The sequence below is a fragment of the Lynx rufus genome, unplaced genomic scaffold (genome assembly GCF_022079265.1).
Source record: "Lynx rufus isolate CCGP_SWC_20201006 ecotype Redwood Valley unplaced genomic scaffold, mLynRuf1.p SCAF_4, whole genome shotgun sequence".
Taxonomy (NCBI): domain Eukaryota; kingdom Metazoa; phylum Chordata; class Mammalia; order Carnivora; family Felidae; genus Lynx; species Lynx rufus.
The window spans coordinates 95,009,198-95,029,983 of record NW_025814856.1 but is presented as its reverse complement, the minus strand read 5'-3'; the positions used below and the strand labels follow the sequence as shown (position 1 = coordinate 95,029,983).

At 37.0% G+C, this 20,786-nt stretch overlaps 1 protein-coding gene across 5 annotated transcripts in view; it reads right to left on the bottom strand.

The window, feature by feature from the left end:
• The window catches only part of CDK14 (cyclin dependent kinase 14), a 486,541-nt gene that overhangs the window by 341,909 nt on the left and 123,846 nt on the right, over positions 1-20,786 (bottom strand). For 4 of the 5 annotated variants that reach the window (XM_047096602.1, XM_047096603.1, XM_047096604.1 and 1 more), the window contains one exon: positions 7,179-7,424. In XM_047096602.1, the coding sequence (XP_046952558.1) occupies positions 7,179-7,424 (246 nt within the window). Of the gene's footprint in view, positions 1-7,178; positions 7,425-20,786 lie in introns of those variants that run through there. The other variant, XM_047096605.1, reaches the window with a different exon arrangement.

Here is a 20,786-nt window from a genome sequence, read left to right as displayed (position 1 = left end):
ACCCAGTTGGGAAGACGTGGCATTACACAATATATCTACCACAGTATTTCCAAGAGACAGGAATGGTATCCTGTTTTCCTCACTAAAATACAGGCTCAGAACCATGCCACTCCTGTTCACTTTCTCCCTCGTTCTCAACTGTGCCCTTGAGGCCTATTCAAGATAACTAATACTTCAAAAAATAACAATAAAATAAAGATATGGCATTAAACCTGCTGGCTCTTGGGTAAAGGGAGTGTTCCGATGCCTATCAGCCTTTACAAATCTTTATAATAATATCTGTCCTAAAACCCACGCCAGTGGGTGTGAAACAATCAAACCCATACACTATCAGATGGCATATAAAGTGGCAAAACACAAAAATTGTTACTGCCTCCATTTTCTGCCCCATGAAGAAGAATCCAAAGGAAAATAATCTTTCCATTTAAAAGAGAGAGAGAGAGAGAGAAAGAGAGAGAGAGAGAGAGAGACAGTATCATAAAATACCCTCTTCCATCGCAATAGGGGAGAGAACAAAAAGGTAGTAGGTAAAAAGGACTCAGAATAAAACAGAATATTACAGCATCATTCTAAAGAGAAAAAGAAACCATTTCCAGCTTGAGGAGAAAAGAGCAAAGACGTTTTTTCCAAGGCATATTGAATGGAGGCAAAAACCCCTATAAAGAAAAGAAGCAAAGCAGTTTCCACACAAAGTAAGTGGCCTGATATATAAGAAAGACTTCCCAGGGTAGAACAGGAAAGGGTAAGCCTAGTAAGAAACTCAGGAAAGAGAATCTAAACGAAGTTAACAATAGGAGAGAATCAGTATAAATTTCTAGTTAAACATAGTAGTTTTAACACAGGTATTAATCTCTCCCCCTCACCAATCTGTACTAAATTGACAGTCAAGTTATAACTCACAAGGGCAAACAGAATGAGTAAGAAGAAGACTGCAGACAAGATAGATACAAACAAAAATTAGGAGACTGGAGGCAAATGGATGGTAGGTCACTGACCAGGACGATGACCAAAGGCATAAACCAATTAAGAACAAACTCAGTTCATACTCCAGAATTCCAGAAACACTCAAGAATTAGAAGCTGAACTTTAACGAGGGGCCAAAAACAAAGTGCTTAGTTGGAATGAGTTTAAGGAACAGGTCCTTTCCCAGGAACTTGACTTTCTGGATCAGGTGTCTGCCCTTCCCTGATCCTCGCAGAGGCTTATTCTCTGAAAAGGGTGAACCAGACAGGCTCAGAACTGGGACAGACACCAAGCACAGTGGAAATCAGGATGAAGAGCCATATTGAATGAAAACAAAGCACAAGACAGTCTGTGCAGAACTGGGAGACACTGGGAGACACTTGAACATCTCAGAAAAATAGCAGTTAGGCTTTTGTATCCTAAAAAATAGATCTGTAAATTTACTCAGCCAAGGAAAAAGATGGATTGATCCTGACATGTGATAGCCTTCCTATGAAATGACTAGGTCTTTACTGCTATTGCCTATGCTGAGCCCTGCCTGTTGACAAGCACTGATGGCACAAAGAACTTCCTATCACCTTGTTTGTTACATTACTCATAATATGAACTCAGCCAACAGTTCTATCCAAAGGCATGATCTAGACTCACCAAAATTAAAAATCTTAACAGGCAAGGCAGAGACCAAAACAAATAAACAGAAACAAAGAACTCAAAGGAAACTGGAGATAATTCAGGAAGTACAGTAAAATAATTCCTCAAAATTTCTCTAAGCTATGTTTAGTATCTTCAAAAACATATGAGGCAACATATTATTCATTGAAAAAGAACAGATTCATTAAAATTTTTTTTAATGTTTGTTTATTTTTCAGAGAGAAAGAGACAGAGTATGAGAGGGGGAGGGGCAGAGACAGGGGGTGACAGAGAATCCAAAGCAGGCTCCAGGCTCTGAGCTGTCAGCACAGAGCCCAATGCAGGGCTCGAACCCATGAACTGTGAGATGACCAGAGCCAAAGTTGGATGTTTAACTAAGCCACCCAGATGCCGCTGAACAGGTTGATTTTAAAAAGAACATATGAATAAGAAAGAGCTTCTGGAAGTAAATGTCAGCAACAATTAAAAATTTAACTGAAATGTTAAAATTTTTTTAAATATCCATAAAGCAGAGGAAATCAAAAAGAAAATGAATATACAATAAAACAATAGTTTCTGAAATTGAAAGAAATTAATTTCAAAATTGAAAAGATCCCCTAAGTCCCAAGAAAAAGGTACACATCAGGGATGAAAGTAAAGTCTTAGAAGTTTCCATAAAGAAAAAAAGCAGATCACAAAGAATGAATTAGGAATCAGAATAGTCTATGGCTTTAAATAACAATATAGGGACAAAGCAATGTCTTCAAAAGGCTATGAAAAAATTTATTTTCTAAACTAGAATCCTAAACACAGATTATTAATCAAGTTGCCAAGTATGAATAAAAGCATAGGTGTATGGCAATGACACAAACCAAGAACAAGACATATAACCCAGAGCTTAGGTATTTAACACAAAAATGATGGAAAAGAAACTTCTCAAGAAGATGGTGAAGGGAAGCCTCAGGACAGCAGGCTTGGAGATCTACTAGTCCAGACTGGATTAGAAGGAATGACAACATCAAGGACAATCTCAGGGGGAAGAAAAACTGACAGGTTCCTTGATTCTGATTTGTTTCAGAAGTTTTATAATGTTACCAGATAGTCTGGAACCTCAATTTGTGATTGTAATTATAATAATTCATAGGAGGCAATTATGACTAAGAAAATCTAAAAGTTATGCAAAGAAGGATAGAGTTGTTGAATCACTTTGTTGTACACCTAAAACTAATGTAACATTGTGTGAACAACTGTATGTCAAGAAAAAATAAATTTTAAAAAGTTATTCATAGAACAGCGTGGCTGGGTGGCTCAGTTGGATGAGCGTCCCGTTCTTAATTTCAGCTCAGGTCATGATCACATGTATGGTAAGACTGAACCCTGAGTCAGGCTCTGCACTAACAGCACGAAGCCTGCTTGGGACTCTGCCTCTCCCCCTCTTGCTTTCTCTCTCTCTCACTCAGAATAAATAAACTTAAAAAAAAAGTTATTCAAGGGTCACCTAGGGTGCTCAGTAGGTTGAGCATCCTACTTTGGCTCAGGTCATGATCTCAGGGTTCATGAATTCAAGCCTCACTCACATCAGACTCACTGCTGTCAGACCCACTTTGGATTCTCTATCCCCCGTTTCTGCCCATCCCCCACTTGCACTCTCTCAAAAATAAACATTAAAAAAAAGTTATTCAAGGAAGGAAATTTAATCATAGTATATCATGTTGTCTTGCTATGAACAGCATTTATAGCATCATAAGATGGCAAATACTACTTATTAAAAGCCAAAAAGTAGAGGCAATATATTTGGGGACAAGACATAGCAGAGAAAATCCTCTCCCAAATCTAGAGGCTTGTTCAGATTCAGGTTTAATTTTGTTGGTGTTTTGTGTTAACTTCCACTAGGACATCATAATGTTTGGCTGTCTCTCTTTTGGTGATGTTAGTAGGTATTGACAATCATTACCTATATATATTAACTTGTCAGGGATTACCAAATTGTGATTCCTAAAGACACGATCCTTTCTTTATTTATTAGTGGGATTATTTCTAAAAGAGAAATTCACCCTCCCCCATCAAAACTAGGTAAATTTGAGGTAAATTTTATATAGGAATCACAGAAAATAAATGCTTAGTCATTTGCTTTTTTACCAGTTTTCAACAATGATTCTTGTTTTTATAAAGATTTCTCTTGGGTTTCGTATGTTAATTTATAACATCATATCTCTAATTTTTCCCATTGCTTAGAGTATTTCCATTGATTCCTTTGGACTTTCCAGATATGTCATCAAAAATCTGCAAATAAAGATAATTTCACCTCCTAGGTTGCTTTCATTATCTGTAAACATGTTACTCTGCTCTTTTTTCTTTTTCTTTTTTTCATAGTTTTGTATGGGATTTAACCAATAATTTTTCTATTGGCTAGTTTTAGCAAAATGAACTATTCAGTAGTTTAAGATAGGGGTGTGGCCAAGATACCTTTTCTAGCTTCCTAGAATAAAGTTCTTTCATCTTTTTCATGAAGTTAAAAAAATTAAGAAAATCTAGCACACACTCTTCCCCCATCTGTTTTGCCCCAACACTTCGTTCTGGATCATCCATTTCCTCTTTCCCTGTTGAACATGACCTGCACAGAAGTCTACTTCAACACTTCTATTCAGTACAGGGATCTGTCCTGGAAAGGTGCTTCAATTTGTCTTTCTAGAGAAGTCACAAAAAGGCCAGCAGACCACTCTAATATCAGTAGACCACCATGGTCTCCTTGCACTTATCTACTCACAGAAGCAATCCAAGTCCCTCCCAGTTGCTGCTATCACTGTCCTAAGAATGACCCAACAAGCTGCAGTGTGTACCTGATCATAACGGTAATGGGGGCTTTCTCTGACACAGCCTTCCCTGAGCTTCCAATCTCACACTTTCTGATGACACGCAGTTCTGAAAACTATTAATGTGTTCCCCTCACTCCTATTTTGAGGTTCATGAGTTACATTTTCACCTGTATTTGTTGTCATTATCCACTGGTTTTGGTTTTACTCTACTCGTTGTTCCAATCACAAGAGGAGTTCAAAATCTATTCCACTGCAATACTCCCAGACTCCTCTATTTGATCTTTTAAGCTATGTTCAAGCATTACTTTAATAAAGATAAAATTTAGCTTTAGAGAGAAAGAGATACCAGAAGCATTAAGCAAGACTCAACTTTCCTTAATAAGAATTGAAATTAATTCCTTATTAAATATTAAAAATATTGAAATTCCATTGTTATCATTCATAGCGCAACAGACACAATGACTTAAAACCACATGACCCCTAGCAGCAACAAGCATACCCAGCACCCACATCTTGGTTTCTAACTACCACTTTCCAATAAAAGGAACTGAGATTCTTTGGAGAATGGCTAGTTTTAGGTCTGGGGCTGGGAAAATACAATATAAGTCAAAAGTGTCTTGTAGGATCAGAAAGTAAGGAAGTATTCAAAAAACAGAGGGATGAAGACATCTCAAAAGGACACAGGACCCAACCTAAATGAGTTCCCAATGACTAAAGTAGGAAGAATCTGAGCAACAAAAGAAGTAACTTACCAGTAGATTATAGCTAGTATTACAGATAAAATACAGGACAACTAGTTAAATTTAAATTTCAGGTAAACAGGAAATAATTTTTTAGTATAAATATGTTACATTGCAATATCTAAAAATGCCAGTTTCTATACACCATTTAAAGGCTGACATATAACAATACTTTTTAATGCTTATTTATATATTTTGAAAGAGAACACACATGAGTGGGGGAGAAACAGAGAGAGAGGGGGAGGGAGAGAATCTCAAGCAGGCTCCATGTTGAGAGTGCGGAGCCTGACACAGGACTCAATCTCACAAATCATGAGATCACAACCAGAGCCGAAATCAAGAGTCGGATGTTTAACTGACTGAGCCACCCAGGTGCCCTGACGTGTAATAGTATGAAGATAACTATAGAGTAAAACGCATATAATTCTCTTTCCATAACATAGGCTTAATCATTCTCAACAACTTCTTTCATTTCTTCTAAATGTCACTAAAAGTTCTCCCAGGAGTTAGGGATATATCTATGACCTAGATAGATGTTACCTTGCACTCACAGGCCAGTTTGGGGAAAAAAAACAAACAAACAGATAATCAATGATCCTAACAAATGCTGCATTGATAGTATTTATTTCAGCTTCATTAACACAAAATGTGACAAGATTTGTGCAGTGTCACACAAGTGTCAATACTTTCCTAGCAGTTGACATTTCTGGCTCTGTTTTACCCTCATCAAATTTAATATTTAATATTTGTGAAATGGCATGTTGCTTAGAAAGATGATAGAATCAAAATTCTCTTAGCATTCTCCTCTTAGCTTTTAAACTGTTAGAACATCACTCAAAGGTTAACTGTAAGTTAAATTCGAAAATTAATTTTTAAAATTTTTTGATATTTATTTATTTATTTATTTAGAGAGGGAGGGAGGGAGGGAGGGAGGGAGGGAGGGAGGGAGCACAAGCGGAGGAGGGGCAGAGAGAGAGGAAAAGAGAGAATCCCAAGTGGGCTCTGCACTGCCAGCACAGAGCCTGACATGGGTCTCGAACTCACAAACTGAGATCATAACCTGAGACGAAACCAAGAATAGGATGCTTAGTCAACTAAGCCACCCATGCACACCTGAAAACTACTTAATTTTAGAAGATCATAAGGTTTTTTAGAAGGTTAAACACAGGCCAGTTTTGGTAATATAAGTTTCAGTAAATATTTTACAGTCAAAAAGCAGCATTCACCTCAAAACATTATACCTCCTTAAGTCTAAAGGCAGGACTTGCCTTAATACAGTGTGAGTTTAGAAAATTTCAATATGATGAATAGGATTTCTCTTTAAGAAGATCAATTTTAGGGTGTTGGGGGGCTCAGTTGGTTAAATGCCCGACTCCTGATTTAGGCTCAGGTTGTGTGATCTCACAGTTTGTAAGACAGAGCCCCACATCGGGCTCTGTGCTGACAGAGTGAAGCCTGCTTGAGATTCACTCTCCCTCTCTCTCTCCCCTTCCCTCTGCTAGTGCCCTCTCTCTTTGTGTCTCTCAAAATAAACATTTTTTAAAAGATCAATTTCAACATCTACCTCTTAAATTTTAAAATATTTGCACTGAAAACAAACTCGTATAAGACAAGTGAACAAAATTTAACACGAATTCTGAAGTGACATTCTTTGTCATTTGTGAATTTGCCAAACTTAAATCTATCTTTACTGCCCACAAAAACAGGGAAGTTCAATATCCTTTGCAAGGGTTTGAAACAGCAAAGGATCTTTAATTACAAATTCCTCTACCTGGAAACAATTAGGAAAAAAAAAAAAAGAATTTTCCAAAAATAAGTTGAATCATCTGTCATTTGCCTGCTGGGTCCTTATGAATAAAGAGTCTGTATATAGATTGCGTGCTCTCTCTCTCCCCCAAAACATTAAACCACCCGGTGAGAGAATGCATAATCATGCACTGATAAAGCCTCTTGCCCTCTTCCAGCACAGCAAGGTACAACTCTAAGAGGGATACTGCGGTTTCCTGCTGATAAAGAAGACTGTACTTACCGAGCTGGGGCTGGAGTGCCGCCTAACTTTTGGTGACTCTTTGCCAGTGGAGGAGGACTTGAAGTTAATGCAAGCATTGTTCTCGGAATGCACCCTCTTTACTTGATTAGCTGGTTTCTCAAATGGGTCAAAAGTGCTCTGTGTCCTCTGAACCCTGACTTTTTTATCCTCAGGAATTGTGTCCAGGGGTTTGATCACTGAGTCCATTCCCTGGCAGTTCCGTGTAGACATCTTTGTGACACATATCTAGGAAAGAAGAAAAACAAATTCAGAACTCTCCACTGAAATTTTAATATCACTAAACACGCAATTTATTATTCTAGAAAACATGCCAATTTCCATTTCAGGAAATACCCAGAAAGGCCACATTCTAAAAACTATACCAGCTTAAATCCCAATATGAAAAATTCTTCATAATCACTATGCTTATATTCATTTAGGGCAGACACTAAAAATGCTATCCATAAAATGAGAAGCTTAAGGTTCAGACTACTAGTGACCTAAGAAGGTTCTTGAACCCCATCACATGTTTTACCATCTGCCTGCAAGTGGGATTACTCTGAATCATTAGGAAGTTGGACAACTTGCCTTAATAATAATTGTTTTTTAAAAAAATCAGTTGAGCGAAATTAGATGGGCATTTTAACTGATGGGTCATCATAGAAGCAGCTAGCACAGCTAGTGAAAAAGGTCTCATGTTTTTCAAAAGTACATCTGTCCCCATCCTAAATTCATCTCCAAACTGGAATCTAAAACTTGAGCATATAAAAGAACTAATGGTTAGAGATGTTGAAAAATTGAAAACAGTGTTTTTTTTTCTAATACCAAAACTAATGGATGCAAAGAAATAATACTGTAAAAGAGAAACACGGAATAACTTTCATTTCAAAATCCACAAGACCCCTACTTGCTTCCCAACTTCCTTCACTCTCTTCCTACCCTGCCTGCCCTACTCTCTCAATTTATTTTAGTTTCTCTAACTTTTGCCCCATTGTTTTCCACTTTATGTTCTAAACCTTTTGTTCTTCCTGTACTCTGAACACTTTGTTGTTCTTATTAAATAACTTTATGGCTTCTGGCTTGTTTGTGAAGCTAGGTAAACTCTCTCGTTCTCTCTAGAGAAAAGGCAACTCTGAAACTGCTTTTAAAGGTTTTTTTTTTTTTTCTTGCTGTGAAAAGTCTCCATGTCTTTATTTTAAAAATCAGGAAAACAGAAGACATTTAAGAAAACCCTGGGCAGTAAAAAAGAAAAATACAAAGTATTTGAGTGTTATATATAGGATGATTCCATATGAGGAGCACATGTGTCTAGTGTGTGACTAGATACAGATAGATACAGATACAGATATATATGAAGACACACAAGTACAGATCTAGATACAAATATGTGTATATGTATGTATGAACACAGTAAAGGGTACAGAAGAAAACACCAAAACTGTTAACATAAGATACCTCTAGACATATGGAACTAAATTGGTAAAGGGTAAGATTATTAATTATTTATAGACCCTGTATTGTTTGAATTGCATAATAAACATATCTGGCAATGTAATTTTTGAAAACTGCTAAAGTAGGAAGGTATGTTTAACCAAATTATGCCCTTTCTTAAAATTTTTTAAACAAACAAAAAAAAGTTTAATTAAATCTTAAGCATCAGCTCTATCCTACAAGTATATCTCAACTGCAAAGCACAGGTTGAATTTTAATTAAGTCAAATGAGAAGGATATCATCATAAAACTGTTGAAGATGTCTTAGAAAGACTTAAGACAGATTTAGTGATAATTCTGACAAAATGTGTGCAGGATCTATATACAGAACTTACAAAACATGGCTGAGAGGAGTAAAGAAAAAAGGAAAAGAAACCAATTCATGGGTCTTTCAACTGACTGTGACACTTTCAGGAAGAAGCTAATCTCTGTTTCAGCCATAAAATATTATCAGTTTCTTACTTAACTTAAAAGGAGATTTACATATGCATATATAAAGCAAATGAGGTAAGGAATGTATATAAAATGATAATATAAAAAGATGTACATGTGGACTGAATTGATACACGGATAACAGGAAAATGGTGACTATATTTGGACTCCAACTCTATCCTTGAAGATAGCACCAGGAAGCAGAGTGCCACAGAAACATCTCCTACTTTTGCAAAAGGAGACTACAGAGCTCACCCTGTATTCCATTTAACCTGATATTCTACTTTTTATTCAAGGTCCTTGAACTATCTTAGTAAAATATATTTTATCACATAGAATATTAGCTTTTCTCTATATAGGAAAATATGTGAAAACCTTTTTCTAGATATAGGGGGGAACTTTATGCTGGAAAAATTGGTAACACATGGAGACCAACACAGCCACAGCAACAAATATTAGCAAAGGCTAAATGACAAATGTCACTTCATCATGTCAGCAGAAAAAGAAGAGTTCTAAGGGCACCATCAAAGTTGAAAGAATAAACTGAATTCTTTTTTTTTTTAATTTTTTTTTCAACGTTTATTTATTTTTGGGACAGAGAGACAGAGCATGAACGGGGGAGGGGCAGAGAGAGCGGGAGACACAGAATCTGAAACAGGCTCCAGGCTCTGAGCCATCAGCCCAGAGCCTGACGCGGGGCTCGAACTCACGGACCGCGAGATCATGACCTGGCTGAAGTCGGACGCTTAACCGACTGCGCCACCCAGGCGCCCCAAACTTAATTCTTAACAAGTTCATGAAACTGCATAAACTCATATAAACCTGTCATTTGCTGCTCTTTGTGCTACCAGTTCTCACAAAGCTAAGACTCACAAGATTACTTGTGAAGTTTAGGAGACAGAGGGACTCCAACTGGAAATCTCGATAAATTCTCTGAGTCTATACAATTTAAATAAGAGAAATTGTTAGAGAATCTACTGCAAGTAAGGTCTTATCTCCTTCCTCATATTTTATATCAAGGGTCCTACATTTATTTATATGTTCAGTCAGGTAGCCTCTCATTTTATAGATCTAACTATAGCATACTTGATAATTGTAAACATCAGTGTGACCTATGCCCCTAGGAAAACCAGCCTCTCTAAAGTATTCTACCATTAAAACAAAAGAGTGGCAGCCTTTTCCTAATTTTTAAGATGAAAAAGTATTCCTTTTTTAAGTTTATTTATCTTGAAAGAAAGAGAGAGAGAGAGAGAGAGAGAGAGAGAGGCAAGTGGGAAAGGGGTAGAGAAAGAGGGAGAGAGAATCCCAAGCAGTCTCCATGCTGTCAGAGCCTGACATGGGACTTGATCTCAATAACCCAGAGATCACTTTCTGAGTCACAATCACTGAGCCACCCACATGCCCCAAGGAAAAAGTTATTTCAACAACATTTTCTGAACTGAAATATTTCCCACATTCTTAAGCACTTCACATTTATCATTTTTGTCATCTACTAACAAACAACAAAATACAAGTAGAAACTATCATTAACATAAAATAAACTACTTGGAAATAGTATACTTATGTGGAAACATGCCTATGGTTGTGATCTTATTCACTACATTCATCATATAATTTCTTGCTAGTTAGGTTGTAGTTCATATGATAATTTTAAATATTTCAGTATCCCATCGTGGTTTGCAGAGTACCATATTTTCCAGGTAACCCATCAGCAGAACACACCTGAGGCTCACTATCTTCTTATCCAGTTCCATGCAGGCAAGAATGTTGTCTACATTACTGCACCCTTTTCCTACAGTGCCTCACCTGGTGCCTGGCCCACAAGAAAGCTCAATAAGGTTCTGTCTAATTATCATCAGATCTAAGAAAGTTCAGTCAAAGAAATAGTCTGGCTCTGTTGCTAAAAGTACCGAATCTCTGAAACATTTATTATTTAAAAGCTATTGTCAGAAAGACAGTAGTCCTGACAGGAAAAATAATAAACATACATGTATATGCATAAAATGTATTAACAAAAGATTTTTTTAACTACAAGCTCATTGTGATAGAATTTTAAAATGACACTTAATGTCCCTCACCTTTGGAAGGCAGCTATGCTCATGAGTATACCCTAAATGCAATGTCTCTCACCTTTGAATAATCCCCTCCCTTTTGAGTGTGAATATGATGAGATCACTCCCATGATTATATTGTGTGATATGGCAAACGAGAGATTATCCTGAGTGGGCCTGACCTAGTGAGGCAAGCTCTTTAAAAGCAGAGAGTTTTTGGGGCGCCTGGGTGGCTCAGTCAGTTGAGTGTCTGGCTTCGGCTCAGGTCATGATCTCACAGTCTGTGAGTTCGAGCCCCGTGTCGGGTTCTGGGCTGACAGCTCAGAGCCTGGAGCCTGCTTCTGATTCTGTGTCTCCCTCTCTCTCTGCCCCTTCCCTGCTCATGCTCTGCCTTTCTCTGTCTCAAAAATAAATAAAAACATTAAAAAAATTTTTTTAAAAGCAGAGAGTTTTCTCCAGCTAGTCGCCGAAGTAAAAGAGAGATGTGATGTGGGCATCCTGGAAGAAAGCAAACATTTCATGCCGTGAACTGAAACGGAGACCACACGGCACAGCACTGTGAGCAGCCTCTAAGAGCTGAAAGTGCTCGCTGGCTAACAACTAGCAGGAAAATGGGGACTGTGCTCCTGTTATAACCACAAGAAAATTATTTCTGCCAACAACAGTGATTGAGAGGATCGTGAGCCCCACGTAAGAACTACAAGCATGCCCAACATCTTGATTTCGAGTGAGCCCAAGGGCAGAAAAACCAGCCGTGTTGCTCCTGGACTACAGAAACTGAGCTAAGAAGGTAGTAAGTTTGTGGTGATATGTTACACAGCAATAGAAAACTAATATGCTTACTTTACTGAAATTGTTTAAAGTACTTTGATATTTGAGCAGAATGTTCTTAGGAACATGTCACAGATACCATTTCCTGAATTTGATATACTGTATCAGATTCAGGAGAAAATAAGTGATGATTCTTATGACTACTATCAGTAAATGACCATATATCACGAGTTTTCTGCAGGATGTAACTCCATCGGCATTATAACATCCACAAACAAGTTCTCTACATAATTGAGTTTATACACAATTAATCTTGGTCTCCATTTTGCCTGGGGTTTATGTGAATAACATCATTATCAGCACCTGCTTTGTACATGTATCTTCATCCAGGAAAGTAATCTATACTTGAATTTTCCACATAGGGCAGAGTGACCTCTCTGGAAAAGTTTCAAGTTTCCAACATTTGGGACAAACAACTTAAACGTGATCTAGCTAGCTCTGTTAACCACAAGCAGAAAAGAAAGTAGGATCCAGATCCTTCATAAAGATATAGGGAACCAGCCTTGTTGACCTCATGAGCTTGTCAGGCGACTCACCCTGCAGACCCCCAAAAGAGGTAAGGGTTAGGTCTAGAGAAAGATGCAGGCAAGATGAACTAAGAATAGTACTCATTTCCCCTAGAAAGCTGCAATTTCTGGCAGCTCATTGAATAAAATTATTGAAGAACCCAGGTTATGTGAAGAGAAGAGTACTAGCAATGAAAGAACATTCTAGAAGTCAGATTATACCCAGGTGCTACTGTGCAAGTCTTCATCTGATTCATTCTACAGCCTCTCAGCAATCTAAATAAACATTCCCCCTGCCAAATAGAATCACTTTGTTCCCTCAACAAAATGCTTATGGTCAGTGCAGTAGAAAGTCTTGATGATACACATAATCTGACACTATAACAAAAATCAAGGACAGAAGCATGATAGGTCAAATTGGGAAGAATCAATGGGAACCGTTCCATAACCTCAAAAAGGCAGAGTTTTCCAACAACCAAACAGTAGCTCTTTGAAGCCTTACTAACTTTCATGTGTACCCCTAGTGTCCAGATTTTGGTCTATGTTCCAATTCTTCACTATGAAAAAAGAGGAATCCTTGAAAAGTAACCTGACTCTAGTTCACAGGGTAGGAAACACAAAACAGCTGTGAAATATCCAGCTGTTACCAGAAAACTAGGATCCTTTTAGAAATGTCATGGGCAATGCTAGAAGGGACAAAGGAGTCTGCCTATAGGGATTCCTAATAGCCAAATGGTGGTTATGTATTTGCCCAGCACCAGAAAAATAAAATTATGGTTAAGTGGAACAAGCTGAGTTATTGGAAGACCATAAGTTCAATATGATTTCAAAAGAGGGAAGTTAATATAAAGGGCAAAGGGCAGTTATAAAATAAAAGAAGCATGAATATAATAGGATATGGTTGGTTTTAATACATGGAACTGCATTAAGGAGTAAGGCAACTGGTGCTAGAAAAAGTAGGAACTGTACCCCAAAAACAGGAATGATTGGCCAGGGTCTGTAGAGCCCTAGGCAGCACAAGTGTAGAAAGAGCAGCAACACAGCATGCTCTAATAACAGACCAAAGAGTATGTGATGTTGCCTAAGCAATGTTTTACAAAGAATATGTCTAGTGGAGAGACACCAGATTACAAAGAAAACTTATGTGAAACCCAAGTGGGAGGCATTTTTTGGAAATGAGTTAAATTGTAATAACTAAGTGAAATTTAACCCTTCAAAAGAAGACTCAACTGACTGCTAACCAGTGACTCAGATCTGAATCACTTTGGAAAAAGCAACCAAGACCCCAATGTTGTTACTCAGATCCTATAACCTCTGCTATCTAAGAAGGCTCTCTTTTATTTGTGGATCTGTAAAGAGTACACCACCCCAAGAAGAGTCAAAAAATAGTACTGAAACCCCTTGGAAATAATTTAAATAAGTGGATCTATAACCCTATAGAAGGTATAGAGAAGGTATAAAAAGACACACAGAAATAATAAAATTAATTAAACCCACAATGTTGGTGTTTTAAATAGGATGAGTATAAGTAGAGTAATATAATTTGCAATAATCATATTTGTGCTTGTTTTCTTTATTTAAGGTATCTGAATTATGTTAAAATAATCAGTCACAGTAAATTAGTGTTTGAAATTAAGGGAATTTAATTAAGTCAGTAATCCATGCTTAACTGTACTGAGACAAACTGGTTTCCAAAATTGCATTTATCAGCTATACATTTTTTAAGAACATAGGCACTTGTCTAAGTACGAAGGCCATAGGATGTTCCAGGCACAGAAGACCCTTGGACATTCTGTAACCATCAGCTTTCACTGTCCTTACACATACTTTGTTAGTGCCCTCCACACAGGGCACACCAAATCATAGAATTCCTCCCACACCAAGCCATGTTCCCACTATATTATTGTTCAAGATTCCTTTTTTGCATGTGGCTGTCAAGTGTTCCCAGCACCACTTATTAAACAGACTTTTTCCCATTGTATATTCCTGCCTCCATTGTCACAGATTAACTGACCATATAAATGGGCATTTATTTCTGGGCTATTACATTTTATTGATCTATATATCTGGTTTTGTGCCAGTACTGTACTGTTTTAATTACTATAGCTTTGTAGTATAGCTTGAAATCTAGGAGTGTGAAACCTCCAGCTTTGTTCTTCTTTCTCAAAATGGTTTTGGTTATTTCGGGTCATATATGGTTCCATACAAATTTTAGTATTATTTATTCTAGTACTATGAAAAATGCCATTGACATTTTGATAGAGATTTTGCTGAACCTGTAGATTGCTTTGAGTAGTATACACATTTTAACAACATTAATACTTCCAATCCATGAGCACTGTATATCTTTCCATTTATTTGCATCATCTTCAATTTCTTTCATCAATGTCTTAACTGTTTTTAGAGTATTAGGTCTTTCACTTCCTTGGTTAAGTTTATTCCTAGTTATTTTATTGGGGTTTTTTTGATACAAATGTAAATGGGACTGTTTTCTTAAATTCTCTTTCTGATAGTTATTAGTGTATACAAACACAACACGTTTCTGTATACTGATTTTGTATCCTGAAAATTTACTAAATTCATTTATCAGTTCTAATAGATTTTTGGTGGAAGGTTTAGGATTTTCTATATATAGTATCATGTCATCTCTAAATACAGTTTTACTTCTTATTTTCCAACTTGGATGCCTTTTATTTCTTTTTCTTGCCTAATTGTTATGGCCAGGACTTCCAATACTGTTAAATAAAAGTGGCAAGAGTGGGCATCCTTGTTTTGTTTCTTCTTTTTTTTTTAATTCATGCTAGTTAAAATACAGTGTAGTCTTGGCTTCAGGAATAGAACCCAGTGATTTATCTCTTACATATGACACCCAGTGCTCATCCCAAAAAGTGCCCTCCATAATGACCATCACTGATTTAACCCATCCCCCCACCCACCACCCCTCCAGCAACCTTTAGCTTGTTCTCTGTAGTTGAGAGTCTCTTATGGTTTGCCTCCCTCTCTTTATTTATTTTTTCTTCCCTTCCCCTACATTATTTATTTTGTTTCTCAAATTCCACATATGAGTGAAATTATATATTTGTCTTTCTCTAACTTATTTCACTTAGCATAATACCCTCTAGTTCCATCCACGTTGTTGTAAATGGCAAGATTTAACTCTTTTTCATCGCCACGTAGTATTCCTGTGTGTGTGTGTGTGTGTGTGTGTGTGTACACACACACATACATACATACATACCACATCTTTATCCATTCATCAGGCAATGGACATTGGGCTCTTTCCATAATTTGGCTATTGTTGGTAGTGCTGCTATAAACACAGGGGTGCATGTGCCCCTCAAGTCAGCATTTTTTGTATCTTTGTCTCGTTTCTCATCTTAAAGGAAAAGCTTTCAGCTTTTCAACTTGAGTATGACATTAGCTGTGGGTCTGTCATACATTGCTTTTATTACGTTGAGGTAATTCCCTCTGTACCCACTTGTTTAAGAATTTTTATCTTAAATTGGTGTTGAATTTTGTCAAAGGCTTTTCCTGCAGCTGAGATGCATCATATGATTTTTATGCTTTGTTCTGTTAATGTGACAGATCTGTTTCCACAGGCAAGAACAAAAGTGGCAACAAATGAAATTACATCAAACTAAAAAGCTATTATACCATCAACAAATAAAAAGATAACCTACTAAATGGGAGAAGATATTTGCAAATGATATATCCAATAAGGGATTAACATCCAAAATATATCTTTATAGAACTCATATAACCCAATATCAAAACCAAAGACAATTTGAATAAAATATGGGTTAATAAACCCATTAATAAACTGAATAAACATTTTTCCAAAGAAGACATAGAAACAGCCTACAGGTACATGAAAAGGGAAATGCAAATCAAAACCACAATGAGATAGCACTTCTCCACTGTCAGAATGGCTATTATCAAAAAGACAAGAAATAACAAGTGTTGGTGAGAATGTGTAGAAAAGGGAACTCTTGTCCACTGCTGGTGGGAATGTTAATTTGTTGAAGCCATTGTGGAATACAGTTTAGAGATTACTCAGAAAATTAAAACTATAAATACCATATGATCTAGCAAGTCCACTTCCAGGTATTTATCCAAAGAAAACAAAAACACTAGTCTAAAAAGACATATGCACACCATGTATATCAAAGCATTATTTACAATAGCCAAGAGACATAAACAACCTAAATCTCCTTCAGTAGATGAGTGGATAAACAGGGTGTTTTATATACAGTGTAAGTATATAAATATCATGGAATATTATTCAGCCATACAAAAGAAGGAAATCTGGTCATCTGCAACAATATGAGTCAATCTAGAGGGTATTATGCTAATTGGAATAAGTCAGACAGGGAAAGACAAACACCGTCTGTTTTCACTTATATGTGGGATCTAAAAAACAAAACAAAGGAACAAATGAAATAGAAACAGATTCACAGATACAAAAGACAAACAGATGGTTGCCAGAAAGGAAGCGGGTAGGGGGATAGACAAACTAGGTAAAGGGAATTAAGAGGTACAATCTTTTAATTATAAAATAAGACATGGGGATGTACAGCATAGGGAATATAGTCAATAATATTGCAGCAACTTTGTATGGTGACAGATGGTGACTAAAACTATTGTGGTGACCATTTCATTGTATATATACATAACAAATCACTATGTTATTCACCTAAAACTAATACAAAATTATATGTCAATTCTTCTTCATTTAAAGAAGGCTCTTCTCAAAAATTACCTTTGCTCAGACGCTCCTGTTGATTAGATCCCACTCACCATTTAGTTTGCTCCAATATTTTACATACCCTGGATTATAATTATTCTTTTTGTGATACTTTAACCTCAACAACTTGACCATCTCCTCCAATTGGCAAAGACTGTGTTTTCTATTTATTTTATAGCCCAAGAGCACCTTTACCTTCAAATCTCCAATTGAAGGGTCTAGCAAAGGTTTTTGGCTAATTTAGGGAAAGTAACAGTTTTACATAAATTAAGAGTGGTTTTTTCAATTCACAGGGTCACAAGAAAACACCTTTGGTATCCATTCCCAAGGCCCATCACAGGAAATAGTTGTGCTATCAGTACTGCCTGGAAATAACAGACATTCCAATATTAACAGGAATAAGGCTTTGTCTTCTATATGACTGCATTTTTGTTCCTTGGTCTTGTTGATGAGAAAACTAAAGTGACAAAATTTACATAAGCAGGGATGTTTCAAGGTAGTAGTAGATAGAGAAAAAAGAAGAAATCATCACAAATACCCAAATAAACTTCTGTTATTTTATTTTTTCCAGTAAATTCAACAGAACCTGGAATTCAAACAAGGTTAGAGATGTACCCACAAATTTGGGTGTTCATCGGAATCAATTATTTTAGTTCACATGTTATTAACAGGGGTTTGAACATTAGCTGTCAGACTCAAAACTCAGTAAAAATGGTTAGAAATTCAAATAGTGTTGGAGGCTCCAAAAGTCACAGTTTGACCTATGATTTTAGCTTGGAGCTATGTAAAATCCAGACAACTGTCTACCAAACTCACAGCAGTGGATCTGAAAGAGCACAACTTAATTCAGTTAAGGTTGGCATTCATTTCAAGTGAATTCATTCAGGCTGAAAATTGTCCCTTTGAATCAACCATTTTCTGGTGATCGGCTTTTACTCAGTTCATGGTGTGATCTTGTCCACTTCTTCACCGCACACTCTTCATGAAGACAGACATTAGGGTAAGAACTGGTTTAAAGGACTCCAAGCTGACCCACAGCAAATACTGTATTATGCATCAGGCAATAAAATAGGTCATGGTCTTTTGACACTCATGATAGAAACATCCATGACAGGTCCAATACAAAACTGGCAAATATAAATAGGCAAAAATCTTGATACTAAAACAACCTCTTATATTTGTCTGCCCCCTCATCCACTACCCTGTGAGAGTTTGATGGGCTTCTCCTATTCACTGTCTCCTCTCAAAATCTCCCAATAATAATTTAAGGAAAAAGCTATCGTCAGTCATCTACAAATTTTTGAACACTTAAACCAAAATATAACCTCTCCCAGAATTACTTAAACTTTAAGCATTATAGAATAAAAAGCTTCATTCCCTTTTAAAAGGAATTTCAGCTATGGAGGCATAGGTGGGCAAGGTATTCTGGTGGGAGGGGAGCTAGTGAGGTGAGTAGGAAGAATTTCTAATGCTACTGGCATCATAACCCTTGACAGCTGCCTTCATCTCTAACCTAACTTGCAATATCTACAAGTATGTTCACTCTCTTTGACTGTGGCCATCTTTTTCTCACATGTGTGCATGTCCGTGTGTGTGTGTGTGTGTGTGTGTGTGTGTGTGTAAAGGTGGCAGTGTGGTTACATGAAGATATGGGATGGGTTATCTATATGTACATAAAGGGATATATGCATGAGTGTATTTTTACATACAGCTATGTTTTATTGGAACCAAGCTCTTGCCTAAAATCACCTTCAGAACATTAGCAAACATACAGGCAAGCCTGCTGCCCACATAAGTCACATAGCGACTTAGATTAAGTCACTTAAACTCTGAATCTCAGTCTTCTCGTCTGTAAAATGATACAGCTGGCGTAAATAGCTCTTAATACCTTCTAAAACTTGACTGTTCTATTATAAACTCTAGGCAGCAGTTTATAGCTGAAAATGATTTTAAATAGATCAACTAGGCCAGACACATAAATTCACTTCTTTGTGCTTCCTTTTATGTTCCATTTCCCTTAAGATTTTAGGTTTAGCAAGCAGGCAGCCAGGTTCACACCACGAACACTTCTCCTGATCTCTCCAGTCTCTGTGGGTCTCCCTTCACTCCAAAATCCTGGCATTGTTTCTCAGTGATGGCATCCTGGGCCTTTGGCTGACAAATTATTTGCAAGCAGCATGATGCAGCAGGTCACATGGTAGGATGTTTGGCAACCCTCGTTCTGTCTACTAAATGCCAGTCGTGTCCTTATGTCACTGACACAACCAAAAATGCCCACACAAAAGAACATCGTCATCTTTAGATTGTACTTCATAATCTGTCACTTAAATATATGCTGTCTTACATGCTTTCATATAAACCACTGTGTAACTTATTTTCATGTGTTCGGTTTATTCTGCTGGGATGGGAGGAGGTCTTTGTTTTGCTCTATTATGTGTTCATTATATTTCTGTGACCAGACTGTAAACACCTTGAACACAGAAATCATTATCTTCCTTTCCTTTAAATGCTCCCCAAAGCCCAAAAGATGGCATGAAATGGGTGTTCTGTTAATATTCACTCAAAGATGGAAGGTTTTCCTTACTATGAGCTGTCCCCTTTAACTAAACATAGGCCAGTTAAAAAATTAGTCCTACCTACATAACAATGAGGCACTTTCTGAGCCTAGATCTCTTCCAATGAAAAGGCTTTCACCAGCTGTTCCTACTCACCAGAATTCAATGTCTATTACTGTGATTTAATTTAAAAATGCTTATTTTTCTACTGATTTCTTTGGGGTCTGACCTAATTTCATTTAAATCCTGAATCCACTGGCTAACGGACACAGTTGAATGGACGATTCTTGAGGACACTACATTCCTTTATGTCACTTCAGTGACTATAGTTTTGTTATGACCCTTACTGGGCTTCAAGGCTTACCACCAATTGTTTTGTTTTGCTAGTTTTATCATGAAATATTTACGTGGTCTTCTCAGCAGCTTAACCTTTAATATATATTACTAAAATAATTTGTTAGTTATTTCCCTTCTGTTATAATTATATTCCTGACTTAGATACACATGATATAGTCTGCTTACAGGTTTGCAAAGATAGATGCTTTTATTTACTAACTTCCAGGTTCTTGATTTCATCCAAACCATAATGATGGATTTAACATAAAGTTTAATGAACTGTGTGAACACACACAGTAAGGACAAAAATGCCCTCTTGATTGTTGGCTGTGGCCTATATAGATAGGTTTTTTGGAATGTAGCTACCTTTGGGAATCAGGATTTTATCTGGAATATTGTCTAATATTCTGCAGTGGACCAGCAGCACTGGCAATGCCTGGGATCTCAGCCCACCCCCCTTAAGTCCTACTGAGTCAAAACCTGTGTTTTAACAAAATCCCCAGGGGATTGGTGTGTATGTAAAAAGTTTGAGGTGCAGTGCTCTAAACCATATAATGGTAGATTCTGCTGGTATGGCCAAATAAGAGATCGAGATTGTGCGAGAGGTCAGGAGTTTTAGAGGCTAAATTTGTTTCAAACTCTCGGTACCACAAGTGATAATC